Genomic DNA, 27,095 nt, shown 5'->3' on the forward strand with positions numbered 1-27,095 from the left:
GGAGGGAAATATCCGCAAATTCTTTTCTGAGCTATGCACCTGAGAAATATTAATCATTGGTGAAAAAGAAATGACTGCTAATGTAATAAATGAAAATTAGAATTTGTACCACCAAAAAGCTTCAGAAATTCAGCTTGAAATAACTTACATAATCCTATTACTCATTTTATGCAGAAAAATCTGCTCTTTTAATTAGTTTCAAAATTTTAAACGTGCAAATATTTTTTCACTGCCAAATTCAAGAAAGAAAGGTAATTAAGATTTTAACTACACTATAGAATCTTTTATCAGGTTTTCAGGAAACCATAAAGTTTTGTTTGATTTTTACATAATTTTAAAAATATATTTTGCTTATTTTTAAAAAAGTGAATTTTTTAAAAATGTCTTAAAAAGTATATGCATTAGAAAAAAAGAAAAAAAAAAATCTGTATGTACTTGAAAACTTTAGTAAAAACCAGTAAACTTAGAAGTGGGTTAAAAGTTCTGAAAATTTTGAGTGATTGATTTATGCAATAAAGGCAAAAAGCTCGAACATGTTTGGAACAAAATTAGCTATGAAAAGGTATTTAAACAATTTTTCTTACTCTGTCAGCAAAAATAATCATCACTTCTTCCATGGGAAGACCCTGAATAATTGGATCATCTCTATTTTCTAAAGCAGCTCTTTTACATTTCTGTTCATTGCTGAAAGAGAAATGGTAACAAAATTTCAGAAAAAAAAAACCCCAACTCGTTACAAAATATACACACACACACATTACAGCCCAAGAAATTAACATTTTATTACTTTCCATATTGTCACCATTAATGGTCCATTTGTTAAGGTGTGGCACCAGCTTTTGTATCTTCTCTTCAATAAACTCTGGGACCTTACTATTTAGCCAGTTTAGTAACAGTTTCCTGCACCATGTTATCATTTTGAAAGCACTTTTGACCAAAAAATTCCAAAAGTTTTGGGAAAAGATGAAAAGTCTGATGGTGCCAAATAAGGATCATATCATGGATGACTTATAAACTAAGCAATTAGTAGGTGTGGGGTTCACTGGGATGCCAATGTATGATGGACAGCCAAAGGATACCCAACGGAAGTTGTCCAAAGGTGTGTCAACAAGCAGCTAATGGGTGATTCTCGATAAAAAGTCCTGTGCATAATGCTAAGTTTTTTTATTTTATACAAGTAATTTTTAATTAAATATGGGATTAACTGTTATGCTTTGATAGTATATTAAAGCATGTGTTATTCTCCAACAGCATTATTTTTTAAAGGCTTTGGCCGGCTGGAAAAAATAAAAAACTTAGAGTTACGCACAGGACATTTTTTCAAGAATCGCCCTAATGAGTTTCAACAGGGCAAATGTTTTTTTTTTAAACTGAATTACTGCGCATACTTCACAAGCATACTTCACAATCGACAAAATTACTGATCAACATGGCAGACAAACAGAGCTGTATATATATATATATATATATATATATATATATATATATATATATATATATATATATATATATATATATATATATTATAAAGAGAGAGAGCGGATTTTTGTGCATTTATATGTTTGAGGTAATCTCTGGAACCACTGCTCCTATTTGAAAAATTCCTTCACTATATGAAAGGAGCTTTCTTACTGAGTGACACAGGCTATAATTCGAAAAAATTTGATAAATAGTTCTTTTTTAATTCCAATTTAAACCCAAATTTCACATAAATTCCCAAATATGGGAGTGAAAAATTACTTGCACATATTAATATTACATATCGCTAAAAAGGGTAGAATTTCACGCATTCTAAACATTTTGTTTCAATGCTCTAGCTTAATTACGGCGGGAGAAATTTGCGTTTTAGCTCGAAATTTTTTAGGCTTAGCTGAAATTTAGGCGCTACTTTCTTCTTTAAAGCAATCAATAAAAAACGAAGGAATTGTCCCACAGTTTTCTTTTTGACACCATTGGAAAAACCGACATTTATTACTCTAGATCTCTCTTGATCTATGGTTGAAAAACTTAGCTTCTATTTTCAAAGGAAAAAAATGTTACAAGCATTTTAAAATCAAATTCCAAAAATGTCATGTTGATTCCGGTTGTCAACCATTTTATTTTCGCGTTTCCACGGTTACGCTTTTTGAATCCATTTTTTCTTTCCTTATTTTGCATTTAATATCTTAAGCTTATTTTATTTCGTGTTTCCATGGTTATGCTTTTGAAATCCATTCTTTCGCATTGTAATTTCTTAAAAGTATTTTAATATCTGTCGTCATTGTTTCAAAGGATAATTTTGCATGTTTTTTTATTATTATTATTTAAGCCTGATTGTTGAATATATGTCACTTGACACAATTTTTACTCTCAAGGTAGACCGGGCAAAGCTGAGCAACACAGCTCCTAATATATAAAGATTTGAAAACTACTGTTAATGTGCTTTTATACTTTTTTGTTTGTTTGGCAAAACATTTATTATTTCCGAAGAAAAAACATCCGCTTCACTCGCAAAAGGACTGGGTTCCAGCAGCGTGGTCGCTTGGCTCATTAGGTGCTGAGCAGTTCAGTCTAGGATTATTGTTTTAAAGCAACTGTAAATGTAATTCACTGTTTTGGCGATTTGTTTTGAAAGAAAAGAAACTTTTGATTTGTTTTTATCCGAGTGAAATGTACGACATTTTCTTTTCTTCTGATGATGATTTTTGAATGTTTCACTGGATGTTTTTTTTTCGTTAGATGGATGGATTATGATAGTATGGTTGCTGGGCGAGTTTGGCTATAAACAATAGAGTTGCGGAACTATTTTTACATTTGAAAGATATTCGATGTCTTTTTTTTTGTTTATTTGGTGAAATATTTTAAATTGCAGTAAAAATTGCTTCACTCGCTAAATAGAGTTTTAAAGCAACTGTAAGTCTAATTTAATGATTTGACGAAAAGTTTTAAATTTCAAAGAAACTTTAATAGTTTTTTCTTTTCGAAAAGGTGTGTATGTACTTTATACAAAGAAAAATGATCATTTCACATCAGAGGGGGAGGGGGCGTGAATTGTTTATTCAACGGACTTCTGTTAAATTTTTAGCATGGGCATCGCTGTGCGGGTAATTATAAAAGAGTTTGAGTTTTAAACAAAATACATTATGGTACCACAAAGAAATTAGAAAGAAGACTAAAAATTAATTAATAAATGGAGCCAATACTCATCAGCAGTGAAAACTCCATCTATGGTTGAAAAACCAAAAATATTTTAAAATAAACTACGAGAGGAATGCATAAGTTCTGAATATTTACACAGCATCACAGTACTAGGCTACATGCACCACTTGCTTTTATACAAACAAATAAAATTGGTATTTTTGTTACTTTGTATAAGTTTATGTATTTAATATATATATATATACTAGCAAAAATACCCGGCGTTGCCTGGGTCAGTAATAATTATTAGAAAAAATCGTTACTTGCTTTTGTTTTCTGTTTTAAGTAAAAGAATTTAAAACACATCTTTTTGACGTGATTAAAAATCGAGTTTCTTCCTTACCCATAAAACTAAAATAGCAATAAGTATAAAAACAAAGTAGTATTGATTTAGAAACGAAAGCACTATATTTAAGCATATACAAATTTAAAAAACATGAAATTAATCTTCTCATGTTTAAAAAGATTAATCTGTTGATACTTTTTTTTTTAAATGGAGTCTAAAACCTTCTCTGTATGGCTAATGAAGTACGAAGTGATTAAAAAAAAGTAGCTGCGCTCGTAATCCCCTTATACTTGCTTTAGTTATTTCGGGAAATTTCAATCATTGTGGCTCTTGGTGCGATTTTACCGAATTTGCGAAAGTCGTTTCGAGGTACCTTCGATGATGCTCCCCCATTCTTTCCTTACTTTATAAAACGATATGATATTAATTTTCGTTACAGAGATATCGTCGCCAGATGCTGAGATATTTTTGGTCACCATAAAATGGCGCTAAACAGTTTCATCCGAAATGTTACCAAAATAAGTAATAAAATTTGGTGATTGTTTGAAATTGTGCAAAAAGGAAAATTAATGGAAGTTTTTGTGCTGTTTATGGATTTGCCTAATTTAGTTGCTGGATTATTTAACACAGTAAAAAAAAGTCTTTTGAAAATTCTTTGATTGGCGATATTTTGTTTACATGGTGAAAGCTGAGAAACATTATGACGTAGTCTTCGGCTTCAAAAACAGCAACGTTGAAAAAACTGCCAAATGCATCAGCTACGGAAATCTTTCTGCAAAAATTTTGGCGATCTGCTGGTTGTTTGGATAATGAGTAAGTGTTCAATTAGCATAAATAATAATAAAAACCATTAATTACTTTAAAGTTCCGTTTAAATGGAAAATCATCAGCCAAATCATGTATTATTTGCCAATCTTGTGCAAAAATCTTACTTCAAGATTTGACTTGAGAAAAGCCTTGAACAATCACGAAACGCAAAGAAAGTCAACAATACAACAATTGTCGCTATCGACAGGGAGTTGAGATGATACACTAAATACTGTATTGAGTTGAGGAAAGCCTTCGAACATGGATCTAAAAAGCTCATAACTCGTTTTTTATTCTACTTAGAAATTTCGAACAGGTGCCATCTTCAGCAGAAAAATCAGAGCTTTCGATGGACATATAATATAAATATGTGCAAGTATTTTTTCATCCCAATATTAGAGAATTTATACAAAAATTGTGTTTTATTGCCCCCCTAAGGGGGTTTTGCCCCCCATAACGGGACGAAAACTACCCTATGTGTTATTCTGATGCATAAGCTATATTATTGTAAAGTTTCATCAAAATCCGTTCAGTAGTTTTTGCGTGAAAGAGTAACAAACATCCATACATACATCCATACATCCATACATCCATACAGACAAACTTTCGCATATATAATATTAGTAAGATATATATATATATATATATATATATATATATATATATATTAGAGACGTACCGAGTAGCACTTTGGCCGAGTTACCAAGTACCAATTATGTTTTAAGAAGAACCACCGACACACATGTGATGAATTTTGAACTTATTGGAATAGTAGTATAGACCTCCTTGTCCATATAATAGTTTTTAAAACTAAATTCCTGCTGAAATTTAATTACGCATTATATAAACAATTTTGTTTGTGTCAAAAATTTTACAAAAAAATTATTTTTAAAATTAAAAATAAATAAATAAAAGGTATAATTAATCAAGTTGGAATTAAAACAAATTACAGTAAAATCCCTCTAATGCGGACACTAACAGGACAATTTTTTTTTTGTCCGCAATAGAGAGGTGTCCGCAGGACAGGGGTTTAATAATGTTATTTGCATTGGAAGTGGGGAATTAAAAATTATCCGCATAAGAGGGACGTCCGCCTTTGAGGGGTGTTCGTTAGGAGGGGTTTCACTGTATACCAATAATTTATAGTTTTAGTCCGCCAAACATAAATAATTTTAATACAACAAATGTGCAAGAACACTGCAGACACGTGTTTCTGCACCCCCCCCCCCCCACCTCCCCATTACAAGGAACGTCTTTTTCAGTGCATAACTTGTGAGCTAAAGATTGTAAAGACATTCGACAAAAAAATCCGGCTTTTGTCGGATGCCTTTAAATCCACAAGTTCCCATTTTGTGCATTGAAAAAGGAATTCCTTGTAACGCCAAAACACGTGTCTGCAGTGTTCCTGTACAGTGCTTTTGACATTGTTTTATTTCCTTTTACTTTTTAAGCAAAGGTATTTTTACATTTTTTTATAACTAATTTTTGTTTGTAGCAAAAATCCATTTTTAATATAAAAATTCCATATTTTCTATACTTACCTTTTTTGCATCATTTTTAATAAATAAGTTTTATTAACTTTGGGGACATTGAAATAGAGATTTATTCCACTGAAGCATTAAACTTCATTATTCTCAAAATTTAAATTTGACTTATAAATTTTAATTAGTTTTTACCCGCGGCTTCGCTCACGTTGATGTAGTTTTTTTTTATCGATTCAAGTTAATAGTCAACACAGGGAGAGATCATACAATTACCAAAAAATGGTTTCTCCCCAGTTTCACCGACATTTAAAATGGCCTCCCCACTTTAATATATCAATAGATATGATATTAAACTGAAAAAAAAGGGGGGGGGGGTAAATGAAATGTCGGCAAAACTGGGAAAACACCCAAAAAATCACACAACATAAATCAGGAAAACGTTCAGGAGTTGTAAAGAAGTTAGTTTGGGTAATTCTCAAAAATTCCAATTCGAGTGAGGTCAACAATTCTTAAATAAAGTCAACCATTTCCCTTATAATTTCCATCCCCGTCAAATGGTGTCCAGCGCTACACCTGCTATCTAAATTATTGTATAGCTTCTTACCGGAGAAATCGTCCCAAAATAGGGTCAACAGTCACTACAAATCCAGATTCTAATAATGTCCCTTTAGAGTGAGAACATCAAACCTTTAAAATCCCACATGTGCAGGAAATCAACTGCTTTTTAACAACGTTAACAGTCTTGATTAAAATACCAAAAAAGTTCGGAGTAAAAGTACCATTAAATCAGAGTAATCACAACAGTTTTTTTTTTTTAAGTTCCCATTTAAATGAGGACAATAGCACAAAAAAATTCTCATTTCGGAAAGAGAAACATTCCCTAATGTCTCTATTAGAATGGTGATATCAGCGTTTTCAAATAACATCTCCCTCCTTCATGATTAATTCCAAAAATCTTCATCAGTACAGGTCCGATAGCATAAAAAACAAATTAAAAAAAAAAAAAAGAAAGAAAGAAAGAACAATGTTCTCGTGTTGCTATTACAGTAGGGATATTAATTCCGCAAAATCCTAATTAGCACCATTAATCTTTAAAAACACACACACAAAAAAACTAGTATGTTGTGGCCATCACGAATCTTTCTTCTATGTTTTTCTTTTTTTTTCTGATCCCTCCCCATGCTTGACGAGGAAGCAATATTCCCAACAAAAACAAAATTACACATGCAAAAACTTGACGACTATCCCAATGTCTGAATTATTGCAAAAGCAAAGCAAAGAGCGAAAATTGAAAGTTATTTTAAAAGCCTTGCTTGAATTAATTACAAATATTTTATTTGTTAACAAACATAAGATGGCAACAGTTAAAAATTTTAAATCATTGAGATAATATTTCCTATCATTTCCATACAATTAAAATCACGAGAAATACGCAGACGACAATCTATTACGATTTATCTTTCTTATTGTTGCATTAATAAAAATATTTTTATTCGCAAAAAAAAAAAATCAACACCTCTTGGAGCGATCGGCATCAAAATTAAACCAAAGCCTGTTTACATATGGATTCACATATATTCCAAATTTCAACCAGAACGTAGCATTACTTCTTGAGATAGGGCACTCAAAATGGAAAAAAAGAACGGGTGATTGCGCTACCCCCTTTTTAGCTGTTGACACAAAAATAAAATCAGTTCTTATACCCACTAAGGGCTACTTGCCGATAAATTTTTCTTTCATTCCGTTCATTATTTCTTCAGATACAGCAGTCACAATTGACGACAAAAAACGTTCTATAGCTCAACCCCCGTTTGAGTTATTGACACCAAAATTGAATCAGCACCTGTTCCTGTTAATACCAACATATGGACCAAATTTTGTTTGATTCCGCCAGTTACATCCTGAGGAATAGCAAGCACGCGTAACTCGAAAAACGTCCCATTGCTCCACCCCCCTTGGAGGAATTCGCGCCAAAAACTAATGGGCACAAGTTCACATAGGGGCACATATGTGTACTAAATTTTGTTCGATTTCATGCGGTAGTTTTTGTTGTAGAGCGGCCACAAAAAACTGGTCACACACAGACGTGACACACATACATACACACACACATACACACACACAGACAGACAGACATTTTCCAAAAATGGTCGAAATGGACTCAGCACACCTCAAAACGTTCGAATCCGTCAAAATTCGAAATTCGAAAATTTGCACGAATCCAATACTTTCTTCTATATATTAGATATAGAAGAAAGTAAAAAAGAAAGAAAATTAAAAGTTTCATGAAAATTTTTAAAAAATCGCCAATGCGCTAACGTAGTCGCCGGGTGAGTCTGGAGATATAAAATGAACTTGGTGGATTAATTTTCATTTTAGTAGCAGTTTTAATGTTATTTGAGTGTGTTGTTTCACTAATTTGGTGGATTAATTTTAACTGCAATACCCTTTACATAGTATTTAATGATATTTTTACCAAAATTTGTTTGGTGAAGTTTTTACATTTTAGTGCGAATTTTGTAATAACTGTAGCGCCAAGATTTTTTAACACTTGTCCCGATTGCGTTATCATAACTCTGCCGATCGAATAAGTTTTTAAAATGTCATTTTGTTTTTTTGCAATTAAATTCATTTTCTTCAATAAATGCAATCTAATTCATTATCTATTTTTGCAATTAAAAGCAGCGTAAAAATGTAAAATAATCCAAATCCATTATTTATCGGAAAAAGGACCACAGTGCCATACATTCGCGAGAGACTTGCCAAGTTTATAAAACTGTGTAAAATGTTTGCTTAATCTACATTCATAAGATATGAATTTTAATTCTGAACAGAAGATGCTACAAAGAAAAGGTTTTGCATGTATTTGGGATTTCCTGGTAAAAAATAAATATTTTTTCGACAGTAACTGGGGGCAGGGGGGCAGCAGGATTGTTGTACATAGCAAAAATACCCGGCGTTGCCTGGGTGTGTAATAATTGTAAGAAACAATATAGTTACTTTAATTTGTTTTCTTCTGTAACTGAAATAACTCAAAAACACACCGACTTGACGTGATTAAAAATCATTCTAAAATCGTCTCTATATTGCTATTGAAGTACAAACTTTAAAAAAATGTAGCCGTCCGTAATCCTTTACTGCGATTTAAAACGCTACGAAATTTTAGGTAATTGTTTTGGGATACCTTGGATTAGTCTCCCCCTCCCTACTTTGTAAAACTGTGTGTTACTAATTTTATCTAAGAGATAGTGTCGCCAAATACTGAGATACTTCTGGTGACCATGAAATGATGCTATCCGAAATGTTTCCAAAATAAGTAGTAAAGTTTGGCAATTGTGTTTGAAATTGTGCGCAAACTTGTGCTGTTTATGGATTTGATTAATTTAGTTGACGGATCATTTTACATGTTAACAAATGATATAAAGAAAGAAATATTAAAGAAATGACAATATTTTGGTTACATGGGGAAAACTGAGAAACAGTTTTCGCGCAGTTTTTAGCTTCAAAAATAGCGACAATTGAAAAAATTGCCACATGCCTTAGCTATTAAAATGATTCCGCAAAAAAAGTTTGGCGAGATTCCTGCATGTCGATCAAGCACCCAGTCAACACAAATAAATTTAAAAAAAAAAAAAAAAAAACATTAATTGCCTCAAAGTTGCGTAAAACTGGAAAATAATGAGCCAAATCCATGTATTATTTGCCTATCTTGTGCAAAAAATCTTACTTTAAAATTTCACTTGAGAAAAGCCTTGAACTGTCAGACGAAAAGCAAAAATAGTCAACAATACAACAATTGTCGCTGTCGACAAGAAGTTGAGATGATACCCTAAATACTATATTGTGTTGAGGAAAGCCTTCAAACATGGAACTAAAAAGCTCATAACTCGTTTTTTACTCAACTTAGAAATTTGGAACAGGTGTCATCTTTAGCAGAAAAATCAGAGCTTTCGATGGACTTATATTGTTAATAAGTGCAAGTATTTTTTCATCTTCATATTAGAGAATTTATACAAAAAATTGGGTTTCATCGCCCCCCTATGGGGGTTTCGCCCCCCATAACGAGGTGAAAACTACCCTATGTGTTATTCTGATGCATAAACTATGTTATTATGAAGTTTCATCAAAATCCATTCAGTAGTTTTTGCGTGAAAGAGTAACAAACATCCATACAGACAAACTTCCGCATACATAATAGTAGTAAGATTGTAAATGATTGCAGAATATAATGCTTGCACTTTCTTTTTATAAATTTTATTATCTGTCTTGGACAATATTCAATTTTTTGCAACTACTCGGTATTGGCCGAGTATCTGATCAGAATTTGGCCGAGTACCGAGTACTCGGCAAATTGGCCAAGTAGGCCGAGTGCCGAGTAGTTACCGAGTACTCGGTACATCTGTTGCGATTTGCCGTAAGAGGGCGTGTTCCTCACCTATTTAAGCAAGTTGTCTTGTATCTTTTGTGTTATGTTATGTTATGCTTATGTTGGTGATGTTATGTTACATCAGTTGAAGGGAGCCGCCAGCCCTCATAATACTGGCAAGAACGAGCACTGCCTCGTTATCTTCATTCTCTTTTAAGTTTTAAATAAAAGTTAGTTTTTAAATTAGTGTTGATTTTTGGAACCACCGATAAAGCTACACAAGTCAAATTTTATATGGTGCATTACGGCCACGAATGGAGCTGCTATGAATTTGAGTAAAAGAGAATGTACAGTGAATTAAAGCTTCTACAGAAACTAAGGTAGGCTCATAAACTTCATTATTCAGTTTATCTCAAGTTTCAATTGTACGAAAATAAGTTTAAAAAAATGACTTCAATCCAAGAATTGGAAAGCGATAAGTTTCAAAAACTTACAGCAAAGAGAACTGTTTTGCGAAGGTTGACTACTCAATTAGTCAATCAAGTTGAGAAAAAGTTAAAACATGTAGGTGAAATTGATGAAGCAGAATTACGCGACGATTATGAACTTTTAATTGCAAGGTCTAACGGATTGACAGCGCTTGATAGCGAAATGTTAGAATTTATTGAACTCGAACAAATAGAGAAAGAAGTAACTTTAAATGATGAATACGAAGCTAAATGCCTAAAGTTTTCTAAAAGAATATTGCGTTATTTAGAAGACAAAAATAAAGGCAATCGAAATTTAAGTTCTTCAAGCAACCAAAGTACAAATGCTAGAATTAATGAAAACTCTAGACAAGGTTCAGTTAAATTACCTAAGCTAGTTATAGAAAAGTTCTCAGGAGATCCAAAGCATTGGCAAAGTTTTTGGAACAGCTTTGAAAGCACAATAGACAAAAATGACACAATTTCAGAAGTCGAAAAATTCGCGTATTTAAAAGCTCTTTTAATCGGTCAGGCAGCTAATGTTGTGTCTGGATTCGATCTTTCAAGCGAAAACTATGATAATTGTAAAGAAATGCTAAAAAATAGATTTGGCAAAAGAGATATCATAATTAACTCTTTTATGAACAAAATAATTAACTTAGAAGAGGTTAAGAGCTCTTGCAATGTTCAAGCGCTACGGAGAATTCATGACAAAATTGAAATCGCTTTTAGAAATTTAGAGGCAATGAATGTAGAATCTAAGTCCTTCGGACTCTTATTAATGCCTATTTTGCAAAAAAAGCTACCTCATGATTCAATACTGCAATTTAACAAGCAGAGAGAAGACGGTGATATTGAAATTTCTGAATTCATTTCATTTTTAAGGAAAGAAGTGGAATGTTTGGAAATTACTTTAGCAGCATGTAATGAAAATAAAGCTTTGACAATTTCTAAAGGTTATAGTAATCAAAAGAATGTTAGTAAAAAGTACGATAGAGATGTTTCTACAGCCAGTGCATTGAATACTTCCATAAATCAAGTATGCATCTTCTGCCAAAATGCGCATAGTTCCTACAAGTGTAACATTTGTGCAACGGAAAAATTAAAACAGCTTAAAACGGATAACAGATGTTTTAAATGCTTTAAGAAATTTCATTTGAATAGGGTTTGTAATGATAAGAGTGTTTGTTTCAAATGTAATGGGAAAAATCATCATGAATCGATTTGTTTCAGAAATAGTGACGAACGTTCTAACTCAAGTAAATCTTTAGAGCAACTTAAAACTTCGGAAAATACTTTAGTCGCTTCTAATTCAAATAATGAATCTGTAGTTCCTAACGTAAATGCAAACGCTTTTGTTTCTCAGAACTATAATAATGCTTTGAGCGCGAAAAATGTATTGCTACAAACGTGTACTGTAGTAATTTGTACAGAATCAGACTCGAAAACTACGCGTGCAATTTTGGACCAAGGTAGTGAACGTTCTTTCATAAAAGACACTTTGGTTAAATCTTTGAATTTGAAACCCATACGCATTGAGAAATTATCAGTTTTCGCATTCGGAGCGGAAAAACCCATCGTTAAAAATTATCCTGTGGTAATAATTGAACTTTGCGCAGGGAGTTGAAAAACAAAATAAGATTAGAATGTTTGGTAACCGACACAATTTCCTCATGTCCTGTGAAGGGTCCAAGTTTACGCTCACTCGAAAAAATGCAGTGCTTGGGACTAAAGCCAGCCGATATTGTAGATAATGTCTCCGATTTACGACATTTGGGGGTATTAATTGGGGCCGACAAATTTTGGAATGTAGTGTTGACAGCGAGAAAACGCATAAATAGAGATCTTCAGGTCGTTAACTCTATATTTGGGTGGTTTTTAGTGGGTTTAGACAGAAATATGTTTAAGCAAGCCAACTTTTCGAAGCATTCAAATGTATCGGTAGGAAATGCAATTATTTTAAATGATTTAAGAATATTTTGGGAATTGGATTCTATGGGGTTAAATGAAGAATCTAGTAAATATTCCAAAAAAGATGAAGATTTAATTCATCGCTTCGAAACAGATTTGCGATTTGTAGACGGGAGATACGAAAGTAAATTACTTTGGAAAACCACAACTGACGGTCTCGAAAATAATTTTGAGGTAACTAAAAGACGCTTTGAATTTTTAAAACAAAAACTGGATAAAACTCCAGAAATATTAGCGAAGTATAAGGAAATAATAGAACAGCAGTTAAACAAAAATATAGTTGAGAAATGTGCTAATGAAATCAAAGATAAAGATTATTATATGCCCCACAGAGCAGTCATTCGTAATAGCAAAACGACGAATGTTCGTATCGTATTTGAAGCATCTTCTAAATCTGAAAATTGTAAATCCTTAAATGAATGTTTAGAAATTGGTCCTAACTTGAATCCGTCCGTTCTTGATATTATTCTTAGGTTTCGGGAGCATGAAATAGCATTTAGTGGAGACCTACAAAAGGCGTTTTTGATGATTGGGATAGCTAAACAAGATCGGGATTTTTTGAGATTTCTCTGGTTTGGGGAATCAAACGAACAGTTCAAAATTTTGCGTATGTGCCGCACCCCGTTCGGTACCAGTATTAGCCCATTTATACTAGCCGCTACTATTAAATATCATATTAAAAAATATAAAAATAAAAACCCTGATGTATTTGAAATGCTTAATTCATCAATTTATGTAGATGATTTGTTTTATGGTGCTAAAACGGTGGAAGATGCATACAAATTGTCTGTAGATGCAGTAAATATTTCCGTGACGCGGGAATGAATTTGAGAAAATTGAAATCAAATTCAAATGAACTTAATGCTTTGTGGCTCAGGGATAATATTAAACAGGACGAAAATTTGAGTAAGAAATCAAAATTTTTAGGCATGAATTGGAATTCCATTAATGATTCTATCAATTTAGAGCTAACTGCTGTAATTGAATCTGTGAAAAGCAAACTAGACGACACAAAAAGGACAGTTTTAAGAACTGTAGCTAAAATATTCGATCCAGTGGGATTTCTTCAACCTTTTACTGTGCGGATGAAGATATTGTTACAAGATATTTGGCCTAAACTGGGATGAAAGTCTTCCTAGTGCTTTAAAAGGAAGGTGGAATAATTGGTGCTCAGAACTTGAGTTCTTAAAAAATCTGACTTTCCCAAGGAAATTCTTCAGTGAGGCTGATTACACGGAACTGAGCATTCACATTTTTTGCGACGCCTCTCCTAGAGTGTTTGGAGCGGTTGCTTATTTTAGATACTCTAATAGTTACGGGGAGATTAAAACTTCCTTCATAATGGCCAAGGGTAGAGTTGCACCTTTGAAAACTTTATCTTTGCCAAGATGTGAGCTAATGGGAGCTCTTATAGGTGCTCGATTAGCGAAATATTTAAAAGGCATTTTTCCGAACTTAACCGAAAATCTGTATTGTTGGAGCAATTCAACAATTGTACTACACTGGCTAAGAAGATCTCCAAATGAGTGGAAGCCCTTTGTTAGCAATCGCATAGCAGAAATTCAGGCAATTTGCAGTCCAAATCAGTTTTTCTACTGCGATTCAAGAAGTAATCCAGCAGATATGTTAACAAGAGGAGAACAAGCTGAAACAATGGCTTCTAGTCCACTGTGGCGAAATGGACCTAGTTGGCTTACCGAATCCGAAGAGTTATGGCCAAAGAAAATAGCAAAGTTCAACAAGGGAGAAATGTCCATTGAAAGCAGAAAATCGCGAAACGTCCTACAAATTTCCGCTAATAGTGAACCCAAGCAATCTGATAGTTCACTATTTGATTTAGATGAATTCGGCACTTTGAAGAAAGTGTATCGTATTACCGCATGGATAATGAGATTCATCAATAACTGCAAACCAAAATCTGAGAAGTTGTGTGGACCAATTGCAGTAGAAGAAATTATGACTGCCGAAATATTTTGGAGTAAAACCACGCAAATGGAAAACTTCAAAAAGGAAATTGAAACCCTATCCGATGGAAAGAATATCGACAAAAATTCCAGCCTATATTTGTTGCATCCTGAAATTGATGAGAATGGTCTTCTGCGTTTAAAGGGGCGAATACAGTTTGCAGATTGTCAAGAATCAGCAAAGCACCCATTGATATTGCCATCAAAGTGCAGATACGTGGAACTTTTAATAATGGATGCACACGAAAGAGTATTTCATTCTGGAGTAGATGCCACACTAACACATCTCCGTGAAAAGTTCTGGATCATTAAAGCACGACAAAGAGTTAAAACGGTTCTTCACAAGTGTTTGATTTGTAAAAGATTCAACGCGCGTCCAGGGGCTCAGGTTGTAGCTCCACTCCCTGCAGATAGAATAATTGAGTCACCACCCTTTGCAGTAACTGGACTCGATTACGCAGGACCCTTTTATTGCAGAGAAAATAATGAAAAAAATTATTTGCTTTTATTTACGTGTGCAGTTACGCGCGCAATCCACTTAGAACTGGTACCTTCCATGAACACTGAATCATTTTTACTGGCCTTCCGGCGGTTTATATCTCGACGAGGACTGTGTAATACAATTTATTCTGACAATGCAAAGTCATTTAAACGAGCAGATATTGAGTTGAAAAAAGTATTTAAATGCTTTGGTCATCCTTCTGTTAAAGATTTATTTTCACATTACAATATAAAATGGAAATATATTGTAGAAAGAGGTGCATGGTGGGGAGGATTCTGGGAGAGAATGGTAAGAACAATTAAAACAAGCTTAAGAAAAATTGTTGGGAGCTCATCGCTCTCTCTCAATGAACTTGAAACGGTGTTTATTGAGATTGAAGCAATAATTAATTCTCGACCCATTACTTACGTATATGATGATCCCTCAGAACCCTCTCCCCTCACTCCTGCACATTTTTTAGTAGGTAAGCGATTGTTATCCCTCTCTCCAACGAGAATTTCAAAGGATGATTTATTAGGATCTAGAAAATCCACAGTTAAAAAATTTAAACATCAACAAAATGTGTTAAATCATTTTTGGAATCGCTGGCGAAAAAATTATCTATTAATGTTAAGATCTGCTCATGTGTGTCAGCAAACTTCAAAAAATAAGGAATTTAAGCCTAATGCTGTTGTTTTAATCGAAGATGATCGTTACCCAAGAAATATGTGGTCTTTAGGGAAAATTACTGAAATTTTTCATGACAGGGATAACAAAGTGCGCTCTTGTTCGATCAAAACTAAGACAGGAATTATCAGAAGACCTGTTCAACTAATTTACAACTTAGAGCTCACTTGAGCAAATAGACTGTTAAGTTTGTGCACAAAATTTGAAAATTTTAGTAAGCATATTAAAAATTTTTGTTTAAATGTATTTAAAACTGTATTGTGTTAATAATTGTTGTTTATATTTTGACAAGGTAGTCATAGAAGAAATGTTATGTTTATCATTTATGTAGAAAGGAAACATTAGATGTCCTATCTGGTAAGTTTGTAAACTCTAAGTAGAGTTTAGGTGGGGAGTGTTGCAATTTGCCGTAAGAGGGCGTGTTCCTCACCTATTTAAGCAAGTTGTCTTGTATCTTTTGTGTTATGTTATGTTAAGCTTATGTTGGTGATGTTATGTTACATCAGTTGAAGGGAGCCGCCAGCCCTCATAATACTGGCAAGAACGAGCACTGCCTCGTTATCTTCATTCTCTTTTAAGTTTTAAATAAAAGTTAGTTTTTAAATTAGTGTTGATTTTTGGAACCACCGATAAAGCTACACAAGTCAAATTTTATAACATCTCTAATATATATATATATCGTAACCTCAGAGCAACAATAAGATATCTAATCGCAGAAATAACACTAAGATACCTTACTGTTTTCCTGAAGCAATGACATGTGTACACAGAGAGAGAGAGAGCGAGAAATGCTTTGCAGTAGTTCTTTAAAATGCTAATCCATAAAAGAAAATTTTCTATGAATTATGTCTTTTTGCAATTATACAGTAAGTTGTGTAGTTTATAAATCCCATATCCTACAATATTGACTAGTAGTATTCTCCAGTAAATTAAGTTTCAAGTTAGATTTTCATATTTTATCGTTGATTCAAAGTTCCTTAATGCATATTAGAATTACTACAGTCAAATTGTGGCACAGTATTGGATTCATAAATACCTTAGCAAACCACTAGCTTAAGCCACCATAAGCTTAGAGCAAACCACCGAGCAAGAAAAAACACATATAATAAAATTAATTTTTATTGTGAAGCATTTTTATTCTGAATTATTATAGCTTGTTATTCAGTTTAATGATTAGCGGTTTACTATTATTTGCACTTTTAAATTATTTTAATTTGGTGCACACATCGCTAATTTGCCAATCATTAAATTGATCTGTGAAATATTAGGGCAGAACCTACAAACTGCAAAGCTTCCGGTTTCAAGATATGTGGTATGAAGCTTACTATATATATCATCGCCTCAGAGCAACAGTAAGATATCTAATCCCAGAAATAACACTGAGTCATCTTACTGTTGCTCTGAGGCGATAATATACATGTTACCAAGAAAGACAAAAATGGAAAAGGTCGACTTTCACCTGTGATCAAATGGAAATATTCAATCTTTCACCTATCTCTTTGCCATATGAATGTTGATATTCACTGGCTAATGTTAAAATTTCCAGATTTCAGAGTTTTACAGGAAAAAAAAATATATGCATATATTTTCAAACCCTAGACAAATCATTAGATTAAATCAAATTTTTTAATAATTATTCTATTTTTTTAGATATAGGATAATTTTTCGTTCTTTTATTACCTGATACCATCCACCTTATCCTTTGACTTTTTGTCAGTCCAACTAAGAGAACTTGCAACATTTTCAGGTGGCATATATTTTTCATATCTATCCGTATTAATACCAAGCTTCACCAAGAAATCCCGATACTTGATGATACTAGATCCTTTAGGATCATAGTTTTTCCAAAGTCTAAAATTAAAATTAATATTATTGTTATGTAACTACACACTTTGAAAAGTTGACGCAATCATATGAATTTATATTTCTCTTAAAGTCAAAATGTCCAACTTAAAATCTTTTAAATGAATCATTTACTACTAATTGTTCTTTTTTTCAAATGTAAAACAAATTCATATAGAACTAAACAATCCTACTTCCTAGTAGATTAAATCCAAAATCATTTGTAACCGTTAGCTCTCTACCTCCCTTCTCCCTCTCAATTACCTTTGGCTTTAATTTATCTTAAAAATACCTTTTCAATGCTTAAAAAAAATGTTGCAAGGCAATCCAAATCTTTTATATAAAAAGGAACTTTCCATTTTAACTAGTTTCCCTAGTTAAGACAGAAAATGATACAAAATAAATAATTTCAAAGCGTTAGACATTAATTTTCAGTAAAGCTCTAGATTAGCGGCTGCCAGTCACAAACAGACGACCATTTCATTGAAAATGGCTACAAAAAATTTAAGTTCCAGTCAAAATGTGAAAACTATGTGTTTCTTCCTTTGTTAAACATAATATTGCACTACGACAACTGCTTTCAATCCAATCTTATCCTTATTTCCCCCTTGCAAAACATCCATAGCCAAGACCACTGATGGTGCTCTAACTATACTGCGCGTGCATGGTGGCATTGTTGTACCTTAAAGAGAATTTACGTGTGAGCACTCTATGAGTCCTTCTCTTGTGTTTCCAGTTAACATAACAAAATTCCTGATGATTTTATAACTAGTCAAATAAAAAGAATGGTCCGTTTTGACAATCACGATTTTTACTTTCTGGTATAAGGTTTGTTATGCATTTACAACCTTTTACAATCCCAAATTCCCAGAAAAGTAATTGTGTCAGGAGAGAGAAATATTTTGACTTATTAATAAACCAAAGCTTGTATGAGTTCTCATATTTGTATTCATTTGGTTATAGATTGCTTGCATTTGTTTTAAATTTTCAACATTTGTAAAATACTTCTTTTTGGTGTATGCATTTATCTTAACATTTAAAAATATATCCAGTAACATTTTGTTTGTTGTTTCTTGTGACAGACACTATTTTCCTCATCTCAAAACCATACTTTACAATTAAAATTTTTCAATACTTTTACAAGCATTAAATCTGTTTTGGACTTTTTTTTTTTGTTTTTAGCGATATTTTAAAGGTGCATTCAGTCTTCTTTTTATGCTTTTTTTCCCTTTGACTTTTACCAGGAAAATAGGTTAAAAAATGTGCTATTGGCACATTTTACAGATAAAAAGGTTTCAATACTTTGCATAAATAGTCACACTACAAAATTTTGACCCACTAAAAACACATTGGCCGCATTTCATTGTAATTGTTTATTTCACAATAGTTGATATCAAAAATCAGACGTAACAGATAACATAATCATTTATTAAAAGTATTTTATTTGTCTAATATTTGCTGATACTGAAACTGTTAATAAAAATCTTACTCCTCATAAGCATTATCACTCAAATCAAAACAATAATTGCGAATGATTCGTCTCAATTCACTTTTCTGAATGAATCCATCTTTGTTGATATCAAATAGCCAGAAGGAACGAATGACGTCACGTAATCGAGGTTTTATCTACGAATAAACATTCATTTTAAAAGGCTGTAAAAGCATACAACACTAATTTGACACCCTAAAACATAGTTGATTTTATTTTGTTTTAAATCAATAATCCTATTTCCTTTGCAGAGGCTTTTAAATTCAAGATCAACTTTGAAATAGCCTTAAAAAAACTATAGTCAGCAGGACAGTTTGCCACATCTTCTCATTCTGTTACAAAAATTTCCATCCATGAAAAAGCAAAGCAAGTGTGCAAAAAAATATTAGATGGTTACAATATTAAAATCTCTTGAGTTACAAATTTACTTTACAACAAGATATTTATTCAAAAGTATCTTGATGAAATGAAGTTTTGCCATAATTAAAATGCAATGCTGATAAAAACAAGTCAAAGAAGTTTTGTCACTATTAAAAAGCAGTGTTGTTGCAAAATCAATAATATTAATGCAGTTATTGAAACCAGCACTCGTTAACACTTGTTTAGTACCATAAATTTTGGTGCCAAATGCTTTATATTGTAGTAAATGCCTTACCATCTTCTTTACTGCTACTCAGTTTACTCTAAATTGCTCTTAATTTTAAAGTTATGAATAGTATATATTTCAAGAACAATATTACACTTACTTAACTTCTACATTTTAGTATAACAAGAATTACAAATGTTTGCTAATGTGCAAAAAGTTAAAACACAATTATTACAATATGGTATTAAAAGAGCAAAAATAGAAACAAAAGTACAGATATTAAAAGGAATTCCATTTTCGATGCAAAAAAAAAAAAGAAGAAGAAGAAAGAAATTAAAGCAACTTATAAAAACAAACAATTATTATTGTTTAAAAACCATTAATAATCGAAATTTGTTTAAGAATAGGCTAAAAAAATTTATACTCAATTCTACAGCAGTCAATTTAAGATAAAGTAGCATATTCGTAATAGTATGCCTCGATTCTGTTATAAAATTAGACGTACTTTAATTGCATTACTTGTGTTGTGTTTATGTGTTCTTTGTATGATTATGCATTTATTTTTTGTTAATTTTATATTATGTTATAAACTGGCTCTAAATTAATCTCTTCTCTGAGTGTTGGGAGCTAGTCAGGATATTGTATAGCCTTTACTCCCATCTACTGAATCAGGGATTCTCAATTCGACAGAGAGAAATATATTTCTGTTTGTAATTTCTTTTTATTCTATATGTGAAATGCATATTTGTAAAATATATATATATATATATATATATATATATATATATATATATATATATATATATATATTTCCCTGATTGAAATAAAATGAATTGAATTGAATTGAATTGAAATTTGTAAATAAATGTTTATGAATAAATTTATATCCTTCCTTAAATACAGAAAATAATAAAGTTAGAAAGTTTCAAAACTTTACTTTTTCTTTAATTCTAAGTTCAACTTCATCTACAGGAAGATTGTCAGAAATCCTAAGGAGAAAGTGAGGCATTTTAGTATGAATATTTAAAAATATCTACATGGAAAAAAAAGCTAAACTGAAATGAACATAAGGAAATTTGACACCATATAATAAGAATATAGCAATTAAACTTTATTTCTTGTAAGTAGACACTTAAACACAATTTCATTTTTAAAAAATCTAGTATTTTTAAACACAAAAATGTTTAGTTTGCGATAGTTAGAACATCATAATTGATCTATGTAAATATGTAAAATAAACTGCTGAAATTTAAATGGTATTGCTTCTGGCTTTCTCCGGTGTTTAAAGGAAAAGTGGCACAACTACCAAATGAATGAACACCTCTGATCAGTAAATGAACATAAATCTGGTCAGGCAATAAACACAATACACTTTAACTTTAAATACACAACAAATTTGTTAAACTTTAAGTTTCTTCGGGATATTTTCATTTTCATATCTTTTTAAAGGCAGATCGTTATCCATTGTTTCATTTGCTTATTTTATTTACTTCATTTTACTTTTTTTCTTTGCAAAGGATACTTTTTTACTCCTCCCCCCCTTGTTTACTCTTTGTCTATCATAGAACTATGTAAAACATGCATCATGTACAATTTTAGAATCCCTTTCAGAGCCTGTAATGGTAGTGAGGGTATCAATTGCAATATAGTAATTCCACCACTGGCGGCTACTAGAAACAAAAGAAAAAAATTCTTCAAATTGATGATATTTTCTCTTCAATCCTTAGTTGATACATAAATTAATCTTTTTTTTTTTTTTTGGCATAGAAATCAGACCTGAAAATGACCACTCGCTATTTGACAGCTAAATGTCTTATTTTGGAGACAAAATACTAAAAAAAATACTCTACCGGTCGTTTTTTAAAAAGCAAAATGGCCGTAAGTAATTATTACTTTACAGATTTTTTTCCCCCAAAACAAATCATTTCTATTTTGTTATCTCTATTTTGTATAGTGCTCCATGTAGCCAGTGACAGATCCACAGGGGGTCAATCGCCCCTCCAAAAAGTTTGAATATTATAAAAATTTCCGGAAAAAGACCATTGACCCCCCCCCCTTTCCCCCACATAAAAAAAATCATCCCTGGTTCCGTTTTTAGCACTCTACCTGTCACTGGAGATTAACTAAAAATTTGAATTTCCAGATTTAGTAGAAAAGTGTGTGGAGGCAGTTTTCAAAACAGCAATGTTAGAATGCAGTCTTTCTTGAAAAAAAAAAGAAAATTAAAACAGCTCTATAAATGTAGTAGAAACTATATATACAATGTAAGTGTTAAGTATAGGAATGGATTCAAAAAGGGGGGGGGGGCTGTGTGGGAGTCAAGATCTCCTTTTTAAGTGATGAGAGATAGCCTAAAGTTGCATTTTGACGGCTAAAGTCTCGAAACATATTCCCCAGACTCCTACTTATGCTAAAAAGGACACTTATCACCCATTTCCCTTTTTTTCTCGAAAAGACCCCTCCAAAATCAAAAACTGGATCCACTCTTAGTTAAGAAAACTGTTTTACAATAAATAATTTTTTTTTCTCATCAACTTTACTTCATGTTCTGAAAAGTGATAAGTTTTTTTACTAAATTTTTTCAACATTTAAATCTTTCACAAATCTGATTTCCAACTTTCTTATATTTTGATACTTACCTTTCAGATTTCTTACAATCGGAAATTTGTTTAAGATTCGATATTTTCAAGAAAAAATCTTGATAATTTATTTTTCCAGTGGAGCTCAACTTTGCCTAAAAGAAAAAAAAAAAGGCACGAAATGAATGTTGGTAAAATAATATATGCATAAAAGAAAATAAATATAGGTACTGAAAGAAGGGAAAAGAATTTACTTTCTTAATTTGAATCTTTGCCTTCCTCATAAAAAAAAAAAAAAAAAAAAAAAAAAAAACACTAGACAATTTTTTTTAATTAAAATGCTAGTTTTAGTTTGTCAAAATATTAATTTTGGTTTAAACTCAAATATATTCAACTTAAAACAAATTAAAAATAATTTTAAAGTTCTTTAAAACTTCTGAATAATGTTTCCCCAAATACTTAGTCTTTGGTTAAATTTCCTTGGTCAGAAGAAAGAAAAACAACATAAGATGGAATTGAGCATTGTTTTCTGTTTAAAATTTTAGTGGGTTTATAAACAATACATGGGCACACATATGCAAAATTTTAAGAGGGGGGGGGATTCAGAAAATTTCCCCATGGTTTAGCAGAACATTTTCCCCATAGAAACCGATTTCAATACAGATTAAAGATATTCAAATTTGACATTTTTAATAGCTTATTCATTAATGGTTGGAAAAGAAATTTTTAAAAATTTTTGCAAAGAAAAAAGCACCAAAAGCAAAGAAGTTCTCATTTCTAGGGGGGGGGGGAGCCTTTAGCCCCCACTTGCCCCTACATGGGGGCCCTTGAAACAATATGTACATATCTAATTGTATCTAGGGAAAATTGGCACTCCACTAACATTGCACTTGATCTGAAAGAACGTAATATAGCAGTTAATTTTTATGCATAAATGAAGTGCCAATTATAAGAATTAGTTTTAATTCCAACAAGGGAATGATATGAACTTGTTATTCCAGAAAAAATTGAAACATGGTTCTAACACATATCCAGGACACTGAATTCGGAGGTGAGGGTCTTTGCAACTTTCCCATTTTTCCGATATGCACAATTGAAATATAGTATAATAGTATATTTCAGTGGCACAAGCCTAAGGGGCCAGCCCTCCCTCCAAAAAAGGTATAAATTAATTTAATTATTTCATTTATTATGTTTTAATTCACTTCTCTATAACATATATAGAATTTTTTTAACAGTTGTTTAAAAAGAACACAAAGCATATTTGAACAAAAGTATTTTGTTTGCAACAGAAGTATTACTGAAGTTAGAAGTCAGAGTGGCAAAATACATTTAACTCCCTGGTTTGGAATTGAGGGAACAAAATATTGCGATTTGACCATTAATTCATCTTTAATGGAGCCTATAATTAACATTTAAAAAAAATGTGTCGCTTTACCTGGAAGCGCCATTTTGATTAGAATTATTTGCAAAATATTAGGTTTCTTTTTCAGCTTATAAAAAATGAAAAAAATCACATGGTAGTTTCTTGGCAAAACCAAAATATTAATGGAAAGGGCATGTAGTATCAATATGTTACCTCAACTATATCATGGTTTTAAAAACAAATCAGTCGCTGCTTTGAAATTCACTATAATATATACTTACATATTCACATAATGAGTCAAATTGTGCAGCAGTAATGGGGAAACAAAACATTCTAAGAACCTGCCTAAGTTGTGTCTTAGAAATTTTATTTGTAGCCCTGCGATCAAAGTTCTTACATGCCTGAAAATAGAAAAAATATATCTATATAGTTTTAGTCAGTATTGTAGTACATAAATTTAAAAAATAAGGGGGTATATACGCTGAAACTTTAGAGGGAAAGCCCTACGTGCATTCCTAAATACCAAGGACATCTGTGTCAAGTTTGGCAAAGATCTGACGTAAACTAGATTTGCATTAGACCCCCCCCCCCCTTCCTATGACGATTCCGGAGCATCAAAGAACCTCTGTGCCAAAAGTTGAAAAAGATCTAAGAAAAACTGGAATTTCACAAGGAATGTATACATACTCACACTACAAATAAATTTCAATTTTTATATTTATAGATATAGGATCGCTCTGAGGCCTGAAAAAGTGAAACAAGGAGGAAATTTTTACAATACAAGCATAAAAAAAGCTCTAATTTCACCAAAAGCCAGAAAACTGTTGCTCCTGTATGGAGCTTAAGAGGCATAAAGCAGGTTCGGGCAAGATGATTTTCAGTAGAAATCTGTAGAATTTGCAAATATCGAGCCAAGCGCCGAATGAAGCTTATCTAGCCAACCTGGCGACTAGTTACTAAAATGAATATTGGTTTTAATAGCTCAATCCTGTATTTATTATAACACTGGAGAGTAAAAAAAAAACCTAAGTGTAGATGAAAAAGTGACATTTATACAACTATAAGCCTGCAGAAAAAGTTTTGTTTTCTCCTTAAAAAATCTCACAGTGAGAACTGAAGATTTTAATTTGGAGGGAGGAGGAGATTGCTAGTAAAATTCTGAATGTTAGTAGACAAAGTAAAAAAAAAAAAAAAACTTGTACAGTGAAAGATTAGACTTTTCTGAGCTGCAGTATCTTTATCCTCATCATCCATGGTGTGGCAGCCAAGAGTGAGACAATCCCTTCTGTACCAGGGCGATTCCATCTTAAAATTTTTACACTATTTTTTATTTTCCAAGTTCTTTTTCATTAACTCAGCATAAAAAAAATCAAGCATTTATTTTACATATTTCTCTAAAACAACTACATGCACAGTATAATTATTTTCACTTTTTTGTAATTAGTTATTGATGTAATAAAACTTGTAATGTGTGTGAGTGACAACTGAAATCCCAAACTGACACACAAGTTGCAAGTGTTATTAAATTAATAATTAATCATAAAACTGAGAATAATTATATTGTGTATTTGATAGTTTTAGTAGAATACCAATGTAAAATAAGACAACATTAACCAATGCTTGATTTTTTTTTTTTTGAAAATGAGCCAGTGAAAATGAACTTAGAAAAGAAAAAATAGCGTAAAAATGTCATACAAGTAACAGTGTTGTCTCCTATCAGCTGTTTCCAACCTCTACTATTTGTAGTTAAGCTCTTCCAGTTCTTTGACTTAAGCACAATACAATCTTCTTCCACAGTATCTACACAGTGCAGCTTTGGTCTTTCCCCATCTTACAGTGCAATATGGTTTAGCCACAATTTTTTTTTTTTTTTTTATTTTAGAATGTTGCTATTGTCAATAGCAGAGGCAGCGATTGGGACTAAACAGTGAGGCGGCAAAAAAAAAAGTTCAAAATTTATATATGAAAAAAAAAAAGAAAGAAAGAGAAAGAAAAAAAGTTCAAAATTTTGCTGGGCTGTTTTGAGAGCAGATGAGTGGTAATTGATGTAAATCTAACAACTTAACTCACGTTTTTACTAAGATCATTAAGATTGATGAATTTTGTACGGCATAACGTTCCCCGAAGAAATACGTAGACATGAATTAGGCTTGCATTTTTTACCCCAAAGTATTTTGAGATGTCACAAACACTTGGTAATAATTTCATTGAACAAGTATGGCTTGTTTAAGTAAAACAATTGATTTACTAATATTTAAACAATGAATGCATAAACTAAAAGTTACTGCTTGTGGTAAATGTTTCATAAATACAACAAAAAAAAATTATGTTCTGAAAATTTTGACATTTCTGCTTTTTTTTTAATAATTTTTAGTTATGGTTCCTAAATTGAAAGAAAAAAAAAGGCCATAAAAAGTGGGGGGGGGGGGGGAAATCGCCACCACTGGTCAATAGGATATCATGGCTCTACTGGAGTACCTTCAGCATAATCCAAAATTAACTCTGGCATGGCACAAATTCAGCCTTCTTGAAGCAAAACGTGTGTTTTGGTGCTACACTAACACTAGCTGTCTAGTATAGCTCTATAAAAATGAAGTAAAACACTAAAAGAATCGGAAATATCAAGACAAAAGCTGAAAATCAGGACAATTTTTTTATCAGGAAAATCAAAATTATCTGGATCTTTGGAATAAAATGTTCCACACAAGAAAAATGCCTTGTTACATTAATACAATACGTTTTTGGTGCATTTGATTTTCTGCTGAGTCAAAGTGAACACAAATAATAAAAAAAGAGTTCCAAAACATTGTGAAACATAATAATTAACATAGTAAAGATGCTTACTTGTAGTAAGTCTGATCCTTTGGTTTGAACTATTTCTGTTAACTTCTGCCTTATTTCTAATGGTAACAAACTGGAATTTAAATCATACTCAGGAAATGAAGGGATTGATGATACATTAGCAGAGGAAGCTGTTAAGATAGTAAAATGCAATTTTACAGTTTCGATCAACATGTGAAAGAAAACTTGAACAACATTAAAAGTTGAATAACATCAGCAGCTAAGAAATTCCCCTTTTGTTTTAAAACTAAAATCAAAACACAAAAAGCTTTTTTACCACACTAAAGTGAATGACAGGCGAAATTGAATCCTTATATAAAACAGGCTCTCAACCTGGGGGTAGTGCTCCCCCTCCCTCCAGTGGACATGGAAAAATTTCAAGCGAGGCATGAATGTCTTTAAAAATACAGTGAAAAAAGAACAACAAACTGTAATTTGCTTAATTTTTAGGTAACATTTAAGTATTCTCAAGATTGCCTTTTTTTTAGAGATTTTTAGAGCAGTTTTTAGCTCAATATCTCTGAAAACCTGGATTTTCAGAATTTGATTCCTTAAAGTTTAAATATGCAGCAGTAAGTCTGAACATTGAAATTGATTTATGGTGCGCTTTGTAACAGTTAAAATTTAATATTTAAAAGTTTGTCAAGGAGAAGTGACAGTAGTCAAGACAAGTACAGTTATAACTGCATATTAACTTAATGG

General features: G+C 32.0%; 1 protein-coding gene across 1 annotated transcript in view; it reads right to left on the bottom strand.

The window, feature by feature from the left end:
* The window catches only part of LOC129226838 (EF-hand calcium-binding domain-containing protein 6-like), a 56,260-nt gene that overhangs the window by 26,341 nt on the left and 2,824 nt on the right, over nucleotides 1–27,095 (bottom strand). Inside the window, exons 2-8 of the mRNA XM_054861467.1 lie at nucleotides 26,397–26,524; nucleotides 23,834–23,953; nucleotides 22,247–22,341; nucleotides 20,545–20,596; nucleotides 19,022–19,158; nucleotides 17,371–17,541; nucleotides 585–684 (exon numbers count right to left, since the gene is read on the bottom strand). Of these exons, the coding sequence (XP_054717442.1) occupies nucleotides 585–684; nucleotides 17,371–17,541; nucleotides 19,022–19,158; nucleotides 20,545–20,596; nucleotides 22,247–22,341; nucleotides 23,834–23,953; nucleotides 26,397–26,524 (803 nt within the window). The remainder of the gene's footprint in view (nucleotides 1–584; nucleotides 685–17,370; nucleotides 17,542–19,021; nucleotides 19,159–20,544; nucleotides 20,597–22,246; nucleotides 22,342–23,833; nucleotides 23,954–26,396; nucleotides 26,525–27,095) is intronic.

This window comes from Uloborus diversus, chromosome 7, assembly GCF_026930045.1.
Source record: "Uloborus diversus isolate 005 chromosome 7, Udiv.v.3.1, whole genome shotgun sequence".
NCBI lineage: Eukaryota > Metazoa > Arthropoda > Arachnida > Araneae > Uloboridae > Uloborus > Uloborus diversus.